We start from the raw sequence: 19,607 nt of genomic DNA on the forward strand, positions 1-19,607 counted from the left end.
CTGCCTGCCCAATTGTCTATGAGTAGCTGTCTGTCTGTCTATGAGTAGCTGTCTGCCTTCCTGCCTGTCCAATTGTCCATGAGTAGCTGTCTGTCTGTCTATGAGTAGCTGTCTGCCTTCCTGCCTGTCCAATTGTCCATGAGTAGCTGTCTGCCTGCCTGTCCAATTCTCCATGAGTAGCTGTCTGTCTGCCTGTCTATGAGTAGCTGTCTGATTGCCTGCCTGTCCAATTCTCCATGAGTAGCTGTCTGTCTGTCTGCCTGTCTATGAGTAGCTGTCTGCCTGCCTGCCAGCCAGCAAGTTGGTTAACAGAAAATAAATTGTTATGGCTGAGTAAAATAAAATACAATAAACACAATTTGCCTGAAAATAGATTACCCAGCTATGACCTTTTTCATGAAAAAAAATGAGTAGTGATATGGCTGACTGAGTAAAATAAAACAATCTACCTGAAAATAGATAGCTATAAGTGAAAAGCAATTTCCGCAATTACCATTTCCGCAGTAAGGTTGAAATATTAAACTATTTATCAAGGTTATAGGCATTACAGTATGAATTAAGGAACAGCAAGGTGCCAAAGTTTTTAATATCTCAAAAACTACAAAACATTTCAAAGTACAAAAGGTTTCAACAAGCCTGTGTGTCCACAGTCTACCCACATTATAGCTGCACCTCCTCCAGGTATTCTGCACAGGACCCAAGCTCAGATCAGACTCCCTGTGCCCCAAGGATGGTACTGTTAACAGAGTTAGGCTTGACCAAGTCCTGTTTAGGAAGAAACGTTTCTTGAATACATAGAACAGTGGTTCCCAACGTGGGACCCAGGGGTCCTTGAGGGAGTTCCATGGGGTCCCCAGCTAAATGATAGTTTAGAAGCAAATGGACCCTTATGGGTCTGTAACTCTGCGAGTATACAAATTGAACCAACGGGTCCATTTGGTTCCAATTGTGCACTCCGAGTTAAATGAACATTGATTTTACAATATACATTGGGGGTTCCAGAGATAGAAATGCCATTAAATGGGGGTCCGTAGACTAATGCATGTCAAACTTGGGGTCCTTGAAATTTAACGGGTTGATAATCTGTGCTAGAGCTGTAAAAAATCTTCCCTTATGGGAGTCCCTGGCATATCTTTTCAAATGGGGGGTCCGCGGGAAAATAAACGAGTGCCAATTTGGGGGTGACATTGACATGAAAAGGTTTGGGAACCACTGACATAGAATGTCTGTGACCTCAAGGAGACTCCATTCAAAAACATGTAAAATAAAGCATACATTGGTAGCCTAGGAATACCTATTATTTAATTGAAAATACATTTACAATATTGTGAGTCCTGCTAATTTTGTATTATCAACATAAGTTTAAAAGCTACCAAAAGTTTTTTCTGTACAAATGGAAGCACATACAGCCTGTATAGCCACTAGCCAGGCTTCAGTTTGAGAACGTCTGCATGCAGCCATAGGCAGCAACCACAAGGTGACACTATAACACACTTTTCAGGGTTAGTCTATGGGTTAGACACATCAACACATTCTACTATACCCAGTATATACACTGATATATACAGTATATCCAATTGATATAGCCTACCAAGTACAAGGGTAATAGATCATTAGCCTCTCGTTCTTAGAATTGGATCTTCAGCTTCCACTTAAAATTCTGAAATTGTTACAGTGGAATAGGATGTTTTTGATGCATTAATGTTGACTAAATGAGATGGTGATGGATCACATGGACTTCCAAATGAGGGGTAAAGCCGGACTAGACTTACTCCAGACAATCTGCTTTGATCTCTCAATCTCCCATGTGATATCCAGCACTGGGAACGTCTCCTCTACACCTTGTAGGCCTAAAGAAGAGGGGCTTTAGTAGCTCACTGAGCTTTTGGACAGCGCTCTCTCTCTCTGTCTCTCTCACACACCGGACAGTCTTTTGAAAGTCTTGGGGTTGATATAAAATTCTCCTTCTTCAGAGCGTGTCATGCATTTTATATGCATGGAGGGTGAGAGAGAGCAAATTTCAGGGGGCTCCAGCCCAAATTAACTATACTCTATGTTAGTCTCCTCAGGGGGACTACATCCCCTCACATGAGGCCTTTCTCTATTCCCTCATTCTCGCACTCTCTTTCAACATTAGTTTTACTGCATCATGCATCATCATTTTAACAAATTCTGTGGAGCGCCACTGCCTTTGAAGACCAGTGTGATGAGAAAAGAAGCAGAAACCTGGCCTCGGGGCATTTGATTCTTTCACTCGTCGCGTTTAGCTGCATATGGAGGCAGAGAAGGCGAGCAGACAAGTGCAGTGTTTGGGGACAGCTTTGAAGTGTGATGGGGTGCGGCTGCACTGTTTCTGCACGGCCCTTCAGAACGAGTGTGTGTACTGCAGACTGCCATGTTGACACAGTCAGCTCTACAAAGGACTGGCTAGACAACTCCAAACTGACACAGGAGTGCTACTGAGATTCAGTTCTGTTCCTAAAATCCTCCAATTCTCCATCCCTCCCTCCCTCAAAGCACCTTTTCTCTCAGACATGAACACGAACACAACACACACACATACACACCATGTTGTGTTGATGATTATGACAGCAGAGAAACCTGGGCTCAGATTGTTTGAGAAATCTGGTTTATTAGGAACAATATTGATCCCGCTAGCTTATTGTGGATATAGCAGTAAACAACAGAAACACAATCCACTTGTTAAGTGCTACAAGTTTGATATTATAGACATAAAACAGTACACTACAGCAACCATAGTGCCTACATTCATATTATGCACAGAAGAGAATATGAAAAATGACTGTATTGCTGTTACACTGTTATTCCCATCCATAAATTAACAGCTGTATATACATGTCCTTTGCGAACACATGTGGGATATCACACACCGTGTGTCATTAGTGTAGCTGATTAAGAGAATCAACAGGTAAGGTTTCAGTCTGGCAGGTCTATATTTTACAGGTAAGTGCTGTATATCAATGGCGCACAAGCTGACAAAAGGTTACACTACACCAAGCAGGTCAGTATATTCTACATGACAAACCCTTTACAGAGAGGTTACAAAATCTCACTCAAAAGTCTTTCACAGAAAGTGAAAGTGAAGTTACAAGTATTCTCTTCAAGCTCTCTTTTATTATTGTTACTATTATTAAAAAAAAGAAAAAAAGATTAATACAAGTTAACTTTGGTTTCCAGCTTTCTAGAACTATACTGTAACTTTGTGGCAGTTTAAGCTGTAAGTGAACATTAAAAATCAGGACTTGATAGTACAGCAGCCTTAATATAGCTGATTAATACATCAGAACAGAAATTGCCCAGGCGGTGGCGTAACCGTCTGGGCACGCGAGTGGTAATCCAGTCGCAGTGTGCCGCGGGTTCGACTCCCGAGCCCGACACGGCCTTTACTGCATGTCTTCCCCCATCTCTCTCCCGTTTCCTGTCAGCCTACTGTCTGTCCCTTCAAAAACCAAAAAAAAAACTGCGTACAGAAATTCACCTTTCAACATGATTTCTTCTTGATACGATAGCAGCCAGAAAATAGTATAGTTACAGTGTGAATCCATGAACATTTTGTGTGATTGTTGTTAAAACTCTGGTACCTCTCAATAAATAGAAAATGTAACTCCTTTGTTGTTATTTGTAATGTTCTACCCAATTCTAATATAAATATGGTAATGGTTATAGATATATAGCAGGTATTATTTGAGTGAGGACAATATTTTCCACTGACGCAACAAAGAAGTTGAAGATTTTCAATGAGAGAGAGCGAGAGAGAATGAGAAAGAAAATGCTATATAGGCTAATGCATTGGGGGAAAAATGCATTATAGCCTAAGCCTTTCAGAATTTTCTGTCAAACAGTAATGCAAGACAAACATCAATAAAATTGTCTGAAAATAATAAATCAATGTTGCCTTTGCAGACTGGATGTATTGCAGCTGGGGGACAACAAGGGACATCTCAGATTCCAACTCAACAGTACACAGTATGCAAGGCTGCAAATAGACCATTGACTGACAATATGAAATCTGTGTGTGCCTTAGTATTCGGTCTACTACAGTAACCTGCTGCTACAGAGATCCATGCTAGGATTTGCTACCCATGAGAACATGGTCTTTTGTCAGTGTGGATTCTAACATTACTAATAGTCTGTGCTGTGGGGCCCCTTTGTCCCCTCAGAGTCAGACCAGCAACAGCTGGAGGACACATGTTTAAAGGGGTTTGGCAGAATGGCAGTTCAGTTCTGACTCTGAAACACGGGTGAGGCCAAACAGTATATCCAGGCAGAGACTGTGTGAAAGAACGACAGGGCAAAACAAATGTAACAGAGGTAGAAAATTGAAAAGCTGTTGTTGGGAAAAAGGGGGGGAAAAAGAGGGGGGAAAAACAGTGGAAATGCTGTCATCAGGTGCTGTTCCAAGTCCGATTATACTTGCGTACTGTATTCCTCTCCAGATAAAGAATTTTAACAGAGGCTGGGTGTGAGGCCTGAGGGTTGTGTGTATTGTAAGGGCTTTAGAAAGCCTGAGGGATCCACGCCATGGGATTGTCCATTCATGCCACCCACTGTCTTCTTTTCCTGCAATACCATAATATGCAATCATTTATTTTTCAGGCATCTCACATGTAGTAGTAACATTCTTCACCCCATCGGTAAGAACATAATGTCTGGGCCACCCTTTGTGCTCCTCACTCTGTCAAAATACCTTTCCACCTCTGCCTTTGCTATGGCAAACCGGCATGGGTGCTGTGGTTTGGTGTGCCATGAAAAAAAAAAAAGACAAAAAAAGCCCTGACAGTCAGGGAGAGTTAAAAAAAACAACTCTGCAGAGCAAACTCAGTCAAGCTCAGTCTACCAACACTCGCTCATGGAAAGCATAATGCTGCAGTGTGCTGCAAGTTCACTGTATCTGCTCTTGGTATTATTTTGAGGAGTGAGAGCAGTAGAAACACACCAGGCCGGCCGTTTCCATTATACATTCTGAGCAGCTGTTGTGCGGAGGAAGTCCTTTGAAGGATGGCTGGAGGGGGGTAACCGGAGTCCACAGTTCAAACAGGGTTCTTCACCCCAACAAGCAGGGGCGGGTGGGGCGGCGTGTATGCGGGCGGCCTCTGTGCTGTGGTAGCACTCATTGCGCCCTAATTATCAAGTCTTCCATGAGAGGTCCAGGAGGAGCTTACTTTCTTTAGCCATACCGACACATGCAAACGTCTACTACACTAAACACTCGAGGTTCATGCTACAACTAGTACAGAAGCAGGCAGAACAAAACAAAGACATTACCTGTCCTTGAACCCTCCTTTTTTTCATCAGAGTCCTGCATTGTCCTCAACTTTGTGTGATTACATTTAAGCTGCATTCTTTCGCGACTTTATTTGCACTGTGCGGGCAGCGAATTGATTTCTTACGGTTTTGATTTGTGCCTTTGTTTTGAAATGGAGGGGAGTTCATAGAGTTCACAGGAGTCAGCTTTGAAGAGAGGCAGGTTTTCCGGATATGCGGGAGAGTGTCTCTGAGGAGGCAGAAGCGTCTTTGAAAGGAGAGAGGAGGAAGTAAAAAGGGCGCAGGGAGACGGGAGATAAATGAAGTCCGATAAAAGGATCTCATTCACTTTTGTGTAAGGTATGCTCCGATGGTAAGGCTAGCTGCACCAAGAGCAGCCAGGCCGAAGACCGTCTTAATGGAGGGCCAGGAACAACTGAAGACCGAGTCCCTCTGTCTGTCATACAGCTCCACGAACGCCTCCTGGAAGACAGCAAGAAAAAAGAAAGATATTAGCTTTAATTACGTATATGAAATAATGTGTTAAGTAGAAAAGTTAAAAATAACACTGAATTTCTCTGTATGCATGTGTTCAAAGATCGTTTTTTATTGTTTCCAGAAAAAGAAAGAAAAGAAAGAGGGGGAGAGAATGAATAATAAAAAATAGAGACAGCAAGGTATCTATATTTACACATGGCATTATCTACATGAGGTTTAGGAATACGGCGCGTGAGCATAGCAGCTGGGATATACTGTTCATGACATTAGTGCAATAAGAGTATCAATGCGTTGTACATGAGATTAAGGTGCAGAGTATCAGCAAGTGTCAAGTTCACCATCTCCACCACCGTGAGAGAGAGACGCGCGCACACACACGCACGCACGCACGCACGCACGCACGCACACAATTTAGGACAGAGGTCGATTCTAAAAAACGCCTTATAAATCCTGACCTAAGTTTTCTGAAAAGAATTACAACAATTGTATGTTTCAATTCTATATACTGTACATAGCAACAAGAATCCCATTAAGGCTGAGATTCAACAGAACAGTCAGTCCCATAACACTTGTCATTCAACAAACCCGGGTTTACATTGGCATGTTGAGGGGTGCTGCAGGATATTCTTCTAGACATAAATATATTAATGCCACATACACATACTGTACAAGTGAGCAGTAGTTCTGTGAGATTTAGATGCTTCATAGTCCTAAAAAAAAAAGGAACGCTATCTAACAACCATGCATGGTACAAATTGATTACGTGTGTGTGTGTGTGTGTGTGTGTGTGTGTGTGTGTGTGTGTGTGTGTGTGCGTGCTGCACGATTCTTGCTCAAATGTGAATCTAGATTTTCCTCCACAAGAATTGAGATCACGATTCTCACACGATTCTCATTTTTTCCATGAAAATATTGATAAAAAATAAATAAATAAAACCTTAAGAGTAACTAAAATGAATTGGACAGCCAACTAGTGTTGCACAATTCTTCACAAAATGAGATTGGATAGGTGTCTGAATCTAGATCTCAATATCTTTTTTGATTCATTGTGCACGGTGTGTGTGTATTTATGGTTCCTATAGCAAACACAATGGATATCTCTCACATGATGAAATAGACATCCACATGCAAACCTTGACAGCAGGAACAGCTGGCCAGGAAGCAACGATACTACGACCTCCTCGCACAAGCACGCACATGCGCATGCACACACACACGCACGCATGCACACTCCATAATCATACTGTTCAAATGAGAACAGCATTCTGACTTACAAAGAGGTGCAGGGAAGGAAGATCCAGAGAATAAACTCAAAATCTAAATTTACACTTCCATTGTGCGACCACATCGCTTGCTGACAAATAAGGCATCGAGTCATGATATTAAAAAAAAAAATTAGTCAAACATCTGTTTACTTTGTATGACAAAGTATAATTTATGTTTTATCCTGACCTGTATTCTTTGCTCCTTTGTCATGGAGATAATCACATTAGTGGTGTAACGCTATAGATTTGAGTTCCTGTGATGCTAGCACCTAAGCTGTAACCGGACCCATCTGTGAACAACGTTGAATTGTTAAGTTTAATTCACTGCAGTGTTATTGTGCCGGCTCTCCTGGGAGCGTGTCTATTTTTATTAGTCTCTCAATTTAATTCAAGGTCAAATTTACGTACCCTAATTATGTTGCATATAATTTCCCGCATATACGTTTATTTGCCCTTGGGCCGTAAAAGGAAAACTAGGTCAATATCCTTTATTTAAGAAGTGTCACATTTCATTGTAGAATACGTTTCATTAATAGTGTCATATACCATAGCAAATGCCTCAGAGTTGGGCTGGCCGTCAGTGGGCAATAAGACTTGAAACAAGATTCACGTGTCAAACCTTTGCCTCAATTACAATTAACAATTATTTTTAAAGCAGGTCAAATAGCAGCTCTACCATAGCTCACAAGTCACAACGTGTCGCATCACAAGCTTATAGAGGCAATTTTCACTATTTGTGTACACCACCATTGTACAACGAAGCATAATACAGGGTTAAGTGGATAATAAGACTAATCGATTAGGTTGAAAAAAAAGTCTCTTATCGCTCTATATCGGTTTCGATATATTTTAGATTAATTACCCAGCCCTATACCTCAGAGAGGATGACCAAAAAAGGGATCGTCTATTCCACAGTACTGCAGAAGAGGGGGGGAAAAAAGACAAAAAGTATTTCCTGCCTTCGTCTCCTCCTCCCTTCCTTTCCCGTGGCATTCCTGAGGCTGGGGGCTGTGTGACACACACACACACACACACACACACACACACACACACTCAGGAAGGATCAGCACTTTATTCGCAGTTCAGGTCTGCAGGATCCAGTCAGCAACATCTTTATCCAGCAGGCATTCCGTTCCCAACAGTCAAACCTTTTAATTAGCCCCCGATTGAAACGTGTTGAATGGTGTGCAAGTGGGAGAGCCAAAAATTAGGATTGCTTATTACAGAAGGCATGTAGTGGTACCCATGATAGCTCCCTCCTTTTCAGTTATATTAATAGTATAAAAGCAGCATTCAGGTATTAATTAGGGAACATGTGGCCCAGTGCGACCTCCAGCTGTGAGGAATGTGTTCACAGTAGGTCTCCTCTGGCCACAAAACACAGCCTCCCACTCTTTTTTTCCCCACCTACAGCAGACAAAAAAGAAAGGAGAAAAAAAATAAAAGAAAAACAGTTTGCTGAGGCAACAACAGCAGCCAACAACTGGGTCCACACAGCGTGCGCATGTGACCGACCAGCAGAATGGTGCGACAAAGGGCAAGCTTGTGAAGAGTGCCCTCAACGTGTCCCTGAAAGCCATGGGCATAGGTTATCATCCGAGACAGTGAAAGTCATAAAAGAGGGCTCTCCAATTACAGTAAGTATTACTTTGACAAGGCAAAATGATGACGAGTGTTGAAAGTTCTCCGTGTTAATTTGTCCATTTGTAACTCAGAGAGTGTACAAATGTTTGGTCACATTTTGCACACAGACTGTGTAGGCTATTATACACAGGGGGCAGTAACAGTAATAAGTCTGGACAGACATTGAGCAGCAGTCATACCAGCAGGGTTTGCTGGGAAACAGGGGAGGGGGGTCAGGTGGATATCATGAGACTGAGGCATGCTGTTGTCAGGCTCCACTTCATCTCCCAGGACTTTCTCACCCACACACCACTGAGCAGCCCTGCCATGACCATGTGAGCTCTGTGGAAAAACAACTTCAGCCATGCTGACCTTTCTCCCCCCCCACTCTCTCTCTATGTCTCTTTCTCTGTCTCTGTCTCTGTCTCTCTTTCTCATTTAGCATGACTCTACTGTACAATCCAGCTCTGCTCAATTGGAGCACAATAGAAAAATAAGAACATATAAAGAATATTCAGCACACACTATGTAAGTGTTTTTTGAGTAAACACGAAGCGATGACCCAAGCAGAAAGAGACGGAACTACTGACTTAATCGTACCAACAAAAATAGTTACAATTAGGGATGTCCCGATCGCTATTTGTTTTGCTCCTTATCCGATTCCGATTATTTGATTTTGAGTATCTGCCGATCACGATCCGACATTTATTTTTTTAGAACACTTATGCCATATCACAATATCCAAAAATCACAGACAATATCCAGTCTAATATCATGATATGGATATATGGTCCCGATTATGGTCCCGATATCACCCACGGTTCCTGATCATGTGGTCGGTATATGGGACAAGGAAAGAAGGAATCCCATCGTTGCCCTTCGGCGGACCATCTGCTATTAGCAGCAGGTGAGGGACTAACGAGTCAAACCAAGGTTACACTTTTCAACAGGACCCATATTGCCGCCTGACTGTTCCGTGCCGCTTCGTAGATCAATGCCTTTTAAAAAAGGTCACGGCAGCCCCATAGAGAAGCCAAGAGAATCCGATGGGAAAATCCCTGCTACCATTGTAGGCAGGTTTACCAAATCCCCGTCCTTCGTTCTCATAACTAGCACACACAATGAGTCCCTTGGAGACAGCCACACATGCTGGAGGCTCTGTAAGGAAAACGCACTCACACTGGAGGATCCCTGCGCTTGGCCATGGGGTGGCAACTTGTTGTAACCGAGTGCCATGGTTACCGAGTGCAGGTTTCACACATGATTTGCTTTTCCCACCCAACAAGAATCTCACCGTCTTGTTTTTCACATGATTTAGACCTCGACCGTCTCTCCTTCTTCCTCGTGTCAGACACAGACGTTTTCACGCCCATGGAGAAGCCTGATCATGTCATAGGGAAACAGGAAATTCCAGGCATTTGCCAATTCCTCTGGGGTATCCCCTTATCACCATTGAGATGATCCGTTGTCTTATGTAGAAGATAATGAGCCATCTTGTGCGCTTGACTAGCCAACACGATTACAAACCCCAGCTACACTTTATCCAAAACAGGAAAAAATCTACAATATTAACCAGTCAGCTCTGTTTCTGGACATTTCTGTGGGCAATTACAGCCAGCCACAGAGTTTTCTTCTGAATGAGGATGGAAAGGAGAAAGGGATGTGGGTTAAAGTTCAATCTGTAATTAAAGTCCCTGTTGTGGCTTCAATGCTATATATTCACTGCTTATCCCAGCTGTTTGTTTGGTAAGTGTTCATCATACAAAAGCACTTGCTATACTGTATGCACTGCCTCACCTCTCGCCACTTTGGTTTTCTAATGAGGTTCTTCCAGACTCCTCCAAAGCTAATTAAAGTCAAACAAAACTCCCACTTAAGAAGCATATTATGGAGGTTAGGGGCAGGGGAATAGGAGATAACAAACAAGAATGGGAAGGCATTAGTAATTCCCATTGTGAAGGATTGCTTTTGATCAACAAATATTGTACACTGCAAAAGTGTGAGTGTTCATTTAAGTCTGGCATAAATGGACCCTTATAGTCCATTCAGGTACATTTGTAGACTCTCAAGAGTTGCAAATAGATCAATTAACACTGAGAATTCTACTGTGTGTAGCATACTAGTGCATGGGACAGAAAATATATTCTTCCTCTTGCTTCAGCCTTATAAACAGACGTGAAGCTATACATACTTAGCATGCTCTCCAGACACAATGTGTAACAGCCAGGACAGGAGCAGACCTTGCGTCTGGCAACAAGGTCGCATCCGATCGATTTCTCTGGAGTGTCATCCATCGACCAGCACGGAAAACAGAAAGAAAGAGAAAAATAAAACGATGACGGTGGAGTTTGTAGTGTATTACCCAGAGAATCCCCAGTGTCAGCACAGATCAACACTGAACCTATGCGCTAAGGACATGGAACTACATGTGGACTATACTGTGACAAACGCCCATACTGTAGTTAGGACCATAGGCCTCAGCCTAACAAATCTAACCTTGCATAGTCTCGTGGGAGGCAAATCTCAATGATTGGGCATGGGACACAAGCTAAGGCTTGATCACCCTTTAGCTGGCCACCTTTGATGAGGGTGTATAGTGTTGGAAGGCCGAAACACCCGCTGATTCAAAGGCACACTACTGAGGATGTGTCCCAAAATTGACATCATACCCTAGTTGAAATACACCTCCTAATGCCACTCTTAACATCAAGGTAATCTCATGTGAGCCCACACCACCTATTGGCACAATGGACAGTCTTAACATCACGTCCCGTGTTTTATGATTCCCAGAGAATCCCCAGTGTCAGCACAGATCAACACTGAACCTATGCGCTAAGGACATGGAACTACATGTGGACTATACTGTGACAAACGCCCATACTGTAGTTGGGACCATAGGCCTCAGCCTTGCACAAATCTAGCGTAGCGTAGATGTTACTCAATGATTTTACGGTGTACCTGAGGTTACAATCAAAATACTACTTTGACATGTGATGCAGCAAAAACTCCCCTATTCCGGGCATGTCATAATAAACAAACTTACGGCCTCAAAAGCCTTGGTGAACGTTTGCCAATCTACAAGCATGAAGATCGGCTTAGATTTGTTTAGATGGAGAAAAGTATAGACCCCTGGTCTGGAGGTTTATAGGGTTTAAGTGGTTAAAGAGTAATATTGATTCAATATATGTCATAGACAGCAGAATGGTTTGGCGATGTCAACAAAGACAGTATTAGGCACAATTAAGGTTTAGTGTCTGGTCTCAGAAGTAGGCCTGATGGATACAAAAATCGAAATTTTATCCAGATGATATGGAAACAAATCTGGTTATTGGATCATGGTTATTGAATGACAGAAACAGCAATGCAAAATAAAGAGCAGAAACTACTTCCTGGCGTGAGACAACAAAGGGAAGCGGAGAAACCGTCACTAAAATTACTAACAGACGTATGTTTTGAACTCACTGTCATCGATGAGACTTACTTGTCAAACTTGGCATACACCATTTTCAGTAGACAATCATAACATTGGACACTAGTATGGAAAATTATGTCTTCAGGGGACGCTACCTTTAAGGCTCATAAATATTCAAATACGTGTCAGCAGCAGCATTGATGTTTACAAAACAGTGCGCTCTCCCACGGGACTGTGCCTACTCCACTGGAACATGCAACGTGATAGCCTGTAAATCACCCTCACCTCTCATGATATTCCACCTTCTTTATTGTCTCCATTATTCATTGTCTATAAACCGGTAGATAAATGAGAATTGTATAGTTTACACATGAGACTTTGCTTTCATTAGAGATGAATTATGTTTCCTTGAACTTGGATGCTCCGCTCTGGGTTAAGACATCTCATTGTGTGGGTGACGACGTCAAGAGGGCTTTGAGAACATTTGGAATGGGATTGAGGAAAACACAACTCTTCTCCACTGACCTTGGGAATTGCCTGTGTTTTGAATTCTTGCTGGTCCTTTATTGTGATCAAGCGAGCCTATTGATTCCACTCAGCGGCTTTGATCCAAGATGAAACAAAGACCAAGGTGACCTTACTGGCCCATAGGGTGTGGGGGTGCAGACAGCATCTCCCTTTTCTGTTATTTACCTTTCTACCTGCTCTCACCTGTCACCGTTGGGTTAAAGGCACCTAACCGAATCTCCAAGCATACTGTATGATTCACAAGCAGACATACTGAAGGGCAAAGACACATCAAAGCAGGAGTGAAACCACAGACATGAATAGCCATGGCAGATGATTCTTTGTTTGTTCTGCATTTGCACTTTGAGTATTGCATTATGAATTGAATGCCAGGTAAATGCCAAAAATGTGGAAAAAGTAATGCAGGCAATAATTCTCTCTCATTGTTCAGCCACGTTGTAGCCGGTCTACAACAGTCCTCCAGGGATCCATCCTTGGCCCCCTCATTTTCTCCCTGTAAACATACATCTTATTCTTAACTGAAAATAGCAAATCTACAATCTCTCAACACGCCAAGTTGTAAGCTTGTAGATCGGCTATGTTCTGCAAAGCCTATTATTATGACATACCCTGAATAGGAATGCTAAGTTTCAAGTGGTTAAATATTGTTAACCATTCCTGCAACTTGTTGGAAATGTATTAATGTCTCCCAGTGTAACCATTAAAACAATCTACATACAACACAATCAGCAACAAAAGTGACTGGTTACAATAGTTCCCTCAAATAAACACAATGCAACAAAAAGGGGATGTCTGCGTGGTCAGAGGATGTCTCCATTGAGTTTATCCGGTCTTCAGTGGAGGAGGAAGTGACAGAATAAAGCAGAACAGAATGCAGAATGACTGCTGTGCTCTAAAAATATCAACAGGCATCGTCCCAGGTCCTGGATCAGGGCCGGCCAATCTAATAAAGCCACTCTCATCTCCGCAGCTCAGTCCATTTAAAAGGCCACTGATGACGTGCAAGAGGACAGGAGAAAATGGAAAAGTGTTGCCGAGTCATTATTCACACTTGGGAGGTAAGTGGTTCAGTTGGTTGGTGTGTATGTGAACGTCTGTTGGGGTGCATTAGAGCAAGATTGAGTGGCTTTCAGGTAAAAAGACAGGATGTCTGCCACTATGGTCTCTCCCAGCCCCAGGATGCCTTCCAAGAAGCACAATCTGCTGAAGTGAGTAAGTGACGTGTGGCGTGGATTCAGCCATCATAACACTATGGGAACCAATAAGCAGCAACAACACAAAACTACCAACCCAATCAAAACCAAACTATGTTCCTCTTGCCCGAGAGAGACAACCCTGGGAAAGGTTCCAGTCTGAATAGTTTGGGATAATTATTCACTCACAGAAATGCGAAGGCACTCTGGTTACGAGCCACTTAGTAAATGGAAAGTGGTACGCGTGGCATTTAAAGCATGCATAAGCACTACATGGAAAAAAAGAGGGGAAAATATATCACTTTGATTATCGCCCTGTGGTCTGGGATTACACATTACAAACCAAGGTAAAGCATTCTGGTGTTCTGGGTCACATTGCCTAATGGTGTGCTATATCAGACTGAAATCAGCCTTGGATTGTTGTAATGCAGGAACTACTGTCTAACGAGGAAGGGAGGTATATTGACAAAACACAGAGTACTGATAGAGCGTAAGAGCTCCTGCATAGCCAAGCAACGCTGCGCCTGTAGATAGAATGTTGTGATACAGAGTGGTGGTGGACCGTGGGAACCAACTGTAGCTTCTCCTGTGACAAACATAGCCCATGGGAGAGGTTCATTTCCTGTGACGGGGGCACCACGACTCTTTCAAGCCCTAAAAGTCATATCCGTTGACCTCTAAACCTTCAGACCACACAACCCAACCATCTCAGCAGGCAACTCCCATAGAGTTGAAAATAAACTGAGTGATCTAAGTCCAGAGCCACGGAAAGCTACTGTACTGTATTATATAGAGTAATGAAGCGGAGATATGGGAATAACATCTGTGGGCCCGCATTCAAACTAATGACCGTTACATACATGGTAGCAAATGGTCCTGCAGTTGCAATCTGATTCTGATCAGGCCAATATTGAAATATTTTCCTTTGTGTAAATATTGGGTTTTAGATGCGTTTGAAATATTGCAATTAATGTAAGAGGCTCAGGCTTTTCTTTTCTTTTCTTTTTTGTAAACGCATGAGGCCCTTTTTGTTCTCTGGCCATGTTGGATTACACAATCCTGGAAAAACATGGGGGGTTCTTTTCCAAAGGCAGTGGTGATTCTGTGATTGGTCACTTGCAGTGAAAGCCTTCAGTATTTGAGTTGCTATTACGTGACGTCACTTCCTGTGCCAGAGGCTGTGGAGATGACATCAGTGTCTGGTTTGAGGTTTCGCTGCGGTTGGGCCAGCTATGGTTAAATCATTTGAGCCGGTAACTAGGGAAGGACTAGAGGCAAGCCAAACATGGAGGCACACTAATACCATGAAGAAAAGGGTGGGGGAGCCGGGTTTACATTCTCTCCAAATCTCAGTCCAAGTTTCAGCAATTTCAAACAGCAACAAAAGCTTATGCAACCAACTAGTTGACTCACCAAAAGGGGGGGACATTGTGATTCCACTTAATTCGCTGAAATCGTGACTCACCCTTATTAATTTATATGATGTAATTCTAAACACACAGACTGTCATGTCATCTAGTAGACAATTAATCGTGTCAGTGGAGGAGAAAGTATTAGAACATCAAAGCTACAGTAGACAGCCCCTACATCACACAGTCTCCCCTTTCATACAGGAGACGTCTTGTAAAGCAGGTCTCTGATGAAAGCCCGTCAGTTTTGGCAACAAGATAGTGGAGCAGTTTACGTGACTGGCGTACATGAGGCCCCCCGTTTCAGGTTCTGTGGAGTCCTCTGTGTGCCCATGTAAATGAGAAAGGCCACAGTCTGGAACAGGGTGCTGTGAACAGGACAGGCAGAGGATCTCAGATGTCCATTAATGTCAGTGAAAACAATAATCTGTGTGAGGGGCCCTCAGGAACCTCTTTGAAGCCGAGGGGAGAGGAGCTGATGTACAATGTTCACTGAACTTTTTCCACTAGGTCACAGTCATGACAGTTCACATTTCGTACTCATTTCGTCTCATTTGCACCCTGTCCGTCCGTCCATCCATGAACAGCTAATCTCCAGTGGTAACATGTCATAGTTCCGACCTCCCGTTAGTCCGGCCGATTACCAACTAACCCTTAACCGCCCACGTAGGTTGCTAACCCTTTTAAACAGCCACGTAGGTCAGACTAACGTGTTGGCCCAGGTTGCTGCAAAACAAGTTTCCCTGGATGCCAAGGCAGAACCTCTGCCCCCAATTCTTCATGTCGGCCTGTTAGCACGCCACCATGAGGCAGAGTTTTGCAAAACACATTGTTATTACTCCTACAGATTCTTTCCAAACACCACACAAATCGCTACACAGTATCTGTATAGTCATGTGATCAACAAGGATCTGACCGACTTTCCATATTCCATCCTGATTGGCTAAGATTGGCTTGCAAAGTTTGCAGGATTCATCCGTTTTGAACAAAATGCCTCAAATCATGAATACAGTGTGCGATTTTCGTGAAAGTTTGCATGCACACTCCCTGGAGGCCAAGGAAAAACCTCTGCCATGAATTATCACATCACATCACATTATAGTGCCACCAGGAGGCCGACTTTTGTAAAACACATTGTTTTATAGTACTCCTTGATCCTTCAGATTCTATCCAAAATCCACACAAATCTATTCTGTACACAGTATCGCTATATAGTTATGTGATCAGGACGGATCTGTCCGATATTTCATATTCCATCCTAATTGGCTAACATTGGCTAACAAAGTTTGCAGGATTGGTCCATTTTGAACAAAATGCCTCAAATCATGAACACAGCGTCCAACTTCCGTGAAGTTTTGTATGAACATTCCCACTAGGCAGAGGAAGAAATGCCACAATTTTCACAATGGCCTATTATACCGCCACCCGGAGGCCACAATAATATACCTGACCCGGAGGAGACCTGTTCCCCGATTAGCACTTTTGTGTTCATCTAAAAGGTGATTCTCCACCAAAGAGACTGATTCAGAGTTCAGACTGCTAGTCTGTTGTAGTCTTTTGGCATTAGTTACTTTAAAAGTCGGCAGACAGCACATTGCAATTAGATGACACCTCCACACCACACCACACCACACCAGAAGGCGAAATTAGCCTGCCAGCGTTGCTAGGTCTGCTTATTATAAGAGAGACTTTGGGCTTGTTTTCCTGTAAAGTCGCTTGTAAATTATTCATAGTTGAGGGTTGCTTTAGTTTGGGTTTATTTCTGAAGTGTAGTTGCTTATTTGGGCTTGCTTTCAATATTATTTTTGAAAATAGCTAATGTGGGATAGGGCTCAAGTGGTGAAACCGGTTGCTTCTTTTTGGCTTGTTTTCATTAGACATGGTTGCTTGTTTCACTCACATAATCTGGCAACACCAGAGTCTTGTATCTGCACCAAAACAAAACACTTTTCACCAGCCCAGGGCTAACGACGGGCTTAGCCTGTCGGGCCCTAGCCTCTGTCCTGGCTTACTCATCTGCAAAGAGAAAAGCCTGGTCACAACCTAAGGCAGAGACGCTATCGGCGGAAGTGTCGGGCCAGAACATTCGTCAGATGTCTTTCCCCCGGATATGATATTTTTTCGACTAATCACAACACTTCCGTATCATTCACGGAGATGTGAACAGATTTGTAAAGCGTCAACGTCATTTCCTTGAGTAGTACTTCCGCCCAAATCCCGCAACTTACGCCCCAGAAAATGGCGACATACCAACGATAAGTTGTCGGTAGTACACCCTATACAACTCCTTCCTCGGCCAAGGCGGGACGATATCGGCGCAGAGGAGAGTTGGCTTAAGTAACACTAGTACGTAACACTGAGGACTGGGCTGTGTTATACAACACTTGCTTATTTTATTTGGGAAGAAATCACAAAAACCAAGAAAACAATGGCTGAAAACAAAAGGGGAAGAAAAACATACAGGTAGAACTCAAGATGGTAGAAGGCTGAAGGCTGCAAGTGTGGAATGCGTAACAAAACGTCTCTGTCCTTCACGGAACATGAGGTCATAGGGGGATAGGGGGGGGGGGGACAACAATGAATCTTACCCAACTCGACTTCAGACCGAACGAGAACCTCCCCTGTCTGCCTGCCTGCCTTCCTCTCACAGGGAAGGGATGTACAGTGCTATACATTACTTGTATACTACAGTATATATATCCAGTACTTATACTCCATTACTTATAACAAACTTGTATACTTTTCATGGGTGATGTAACAAGAAATCAATTTGCGTAATACTTAAACAATCTCAGAAAGAATTAGCTGTGATGTTCTTTACCACGAAGAGTTCTCCCTCAGCACCCAACCCCCCCCCCCCCCCCCCCCCCAGCCCCACCCTTTGCTTCTCTGCCTGGGAGTTCAGTGACCTCTCTCAGGCAACCAGCTGATTTTCATCCAGGCTGGGGGATAGGAATGAGAGGAATGCATTGATGTGTGGAAACAAACAACTGCGCTGTGTTAGAGAGAGAAGCCTGATATGAGAGGCATTTCAGCCTCAGATAACCAGGGTCTACAGCAGCCTAAATAAAGGCAAACTTGTCGTACGACCACATCGCTAGACGGAAATAAATGATTTTCAACTCAAGTCAGTTTGTTGAGCGACGCGGCTGTATGTCAAAGTGTAAAGTTCACTTTGACGAACTAGACAATAGACTGTACCCTTCCCAGAGACCACCGTGTTGTTGCAGCTATACTTTTGTAACAGATGAAATCTTGCTTGTATTGGTGGAACTTGTTCCTTTCTTTGGTTAGACAAATCTGTATCCATTGTGACTTGTTAGAAAAGCCTTGGAAAGAACTATTTGTGTCAGTTAGTTGAGGGAATGGGAGGCTCAGTCAGTGGCAGTGCTGGGTGACCTTTCCTGTCGAAGTGGAAACAAGCACACTAGCACAGTGTGCCACTTGAATGATAATGCCCATTGTCGGTTACACTGTAAACCCTGAGGTGTGAAAATGTGTGGAAAGCTATTTCTTTTTATAATTTTGGGGCATTATTCCAACAACTATCAGCGTAAGGACAAATGGAAAATGCTATTAGAAGCATGGCCTATTGTCTGGTAGAGAGGCTGCATCAACATGTACTTGACTTGTTTGCTTAAGATTTGAATAGTCATTTTCCAGTGGAAAACATGTATCACTGTATAATAATGAGGTGAAGTGTCCCAAATATTATGTTGATGCTTGGTAACACCCACGTGGATGTTGTGCAGTCAGCAGGCACGATCAGCTGAGAACCAGATGACTGTTATGTCAGAAGACTTATGACGTTTTACTGATAACTTTTACTCTAAATATATATATATATATATATATATATATATATATATATATATATATATATATATATATATATTTCTATGGTATGAGCTTAACCTTCCACCAACTCCCTCTAATGATTATATATCTATAGTACGACAGAGGGACAAATTGCAGAAAGGTAGAACTGCTATTTTCGGTGCACGACTCAGTCATACAACAAAGTAAATATCAGACATAACCCCCTATTAAGAGTGCATCTTTGTAACATTGAGGCATTATTTATTTCCTCCTAATTCATCACTCTTTGGACTTTCAGGTTAGTATTGCAGCCAAACCTCTATGTTTTTGCCAAACATAGCCCTGGCAGCCTCTCTCAGGCGATGTTGCTTGCTAAAAACGACTGGCAGAGGATTCATTCCCAAGGGGACGAGCTGTGTGGTGTGGCAGGGCTCCTGTTTAGCCTGCAGTCCTGAGCTCTAATTACTTTGCCTCTTTGTAGATTCAGGTCTCCCCTCCTTGCCTTCCCCATATCGCCCCTGTTGACTGCATCACCCTGATTAAAGTCACCTAAATCACATCCGCCATCATCTGTCCATTTCATCCGGACACTTTT

General features: G+C 42.9%; 1 protein-coding gene across 2 annotated transcripts in view; it reads right to left on the minus strand.

The window, feature by feature from the left end:
* Nucleotides 1–568: 568 nt before the first annotated feature.
* bcl2b (BCL2 apoptosis regulator b) overlaps nt 569–19,607 on the minus strand; it is a 33,924-nt gene continuing 14,885 nt past the window's right edge. For both annotated transcript variants that reach the window (XM_080777977.1, XM_080777978.1), the window contains exon 2: nt 569–5,748. In XM_080777977.1, the coding sequence (XP_080634103.1) occupies nt 5,611–5,748 (138 nt within the window). In that variant the 3' untranslated portion in view covers nt 569–5,610. The remainder of the gene's footprint in view (nt 5,749–19,607) is intronic.

This window comes from Protomyctophum bolini, assembly GCF_963924005.1.
Source record: "Protomyctophum bolini genome assembly, chromosome: 12".
In the NCBI taxonomy this organism is placed as follows: Eukaryota; Metazoa; Chordata; class Actinopteri; order Myctophiformes; family Myctophidae; genus Protomyctophum; species Protomyctophum bolini.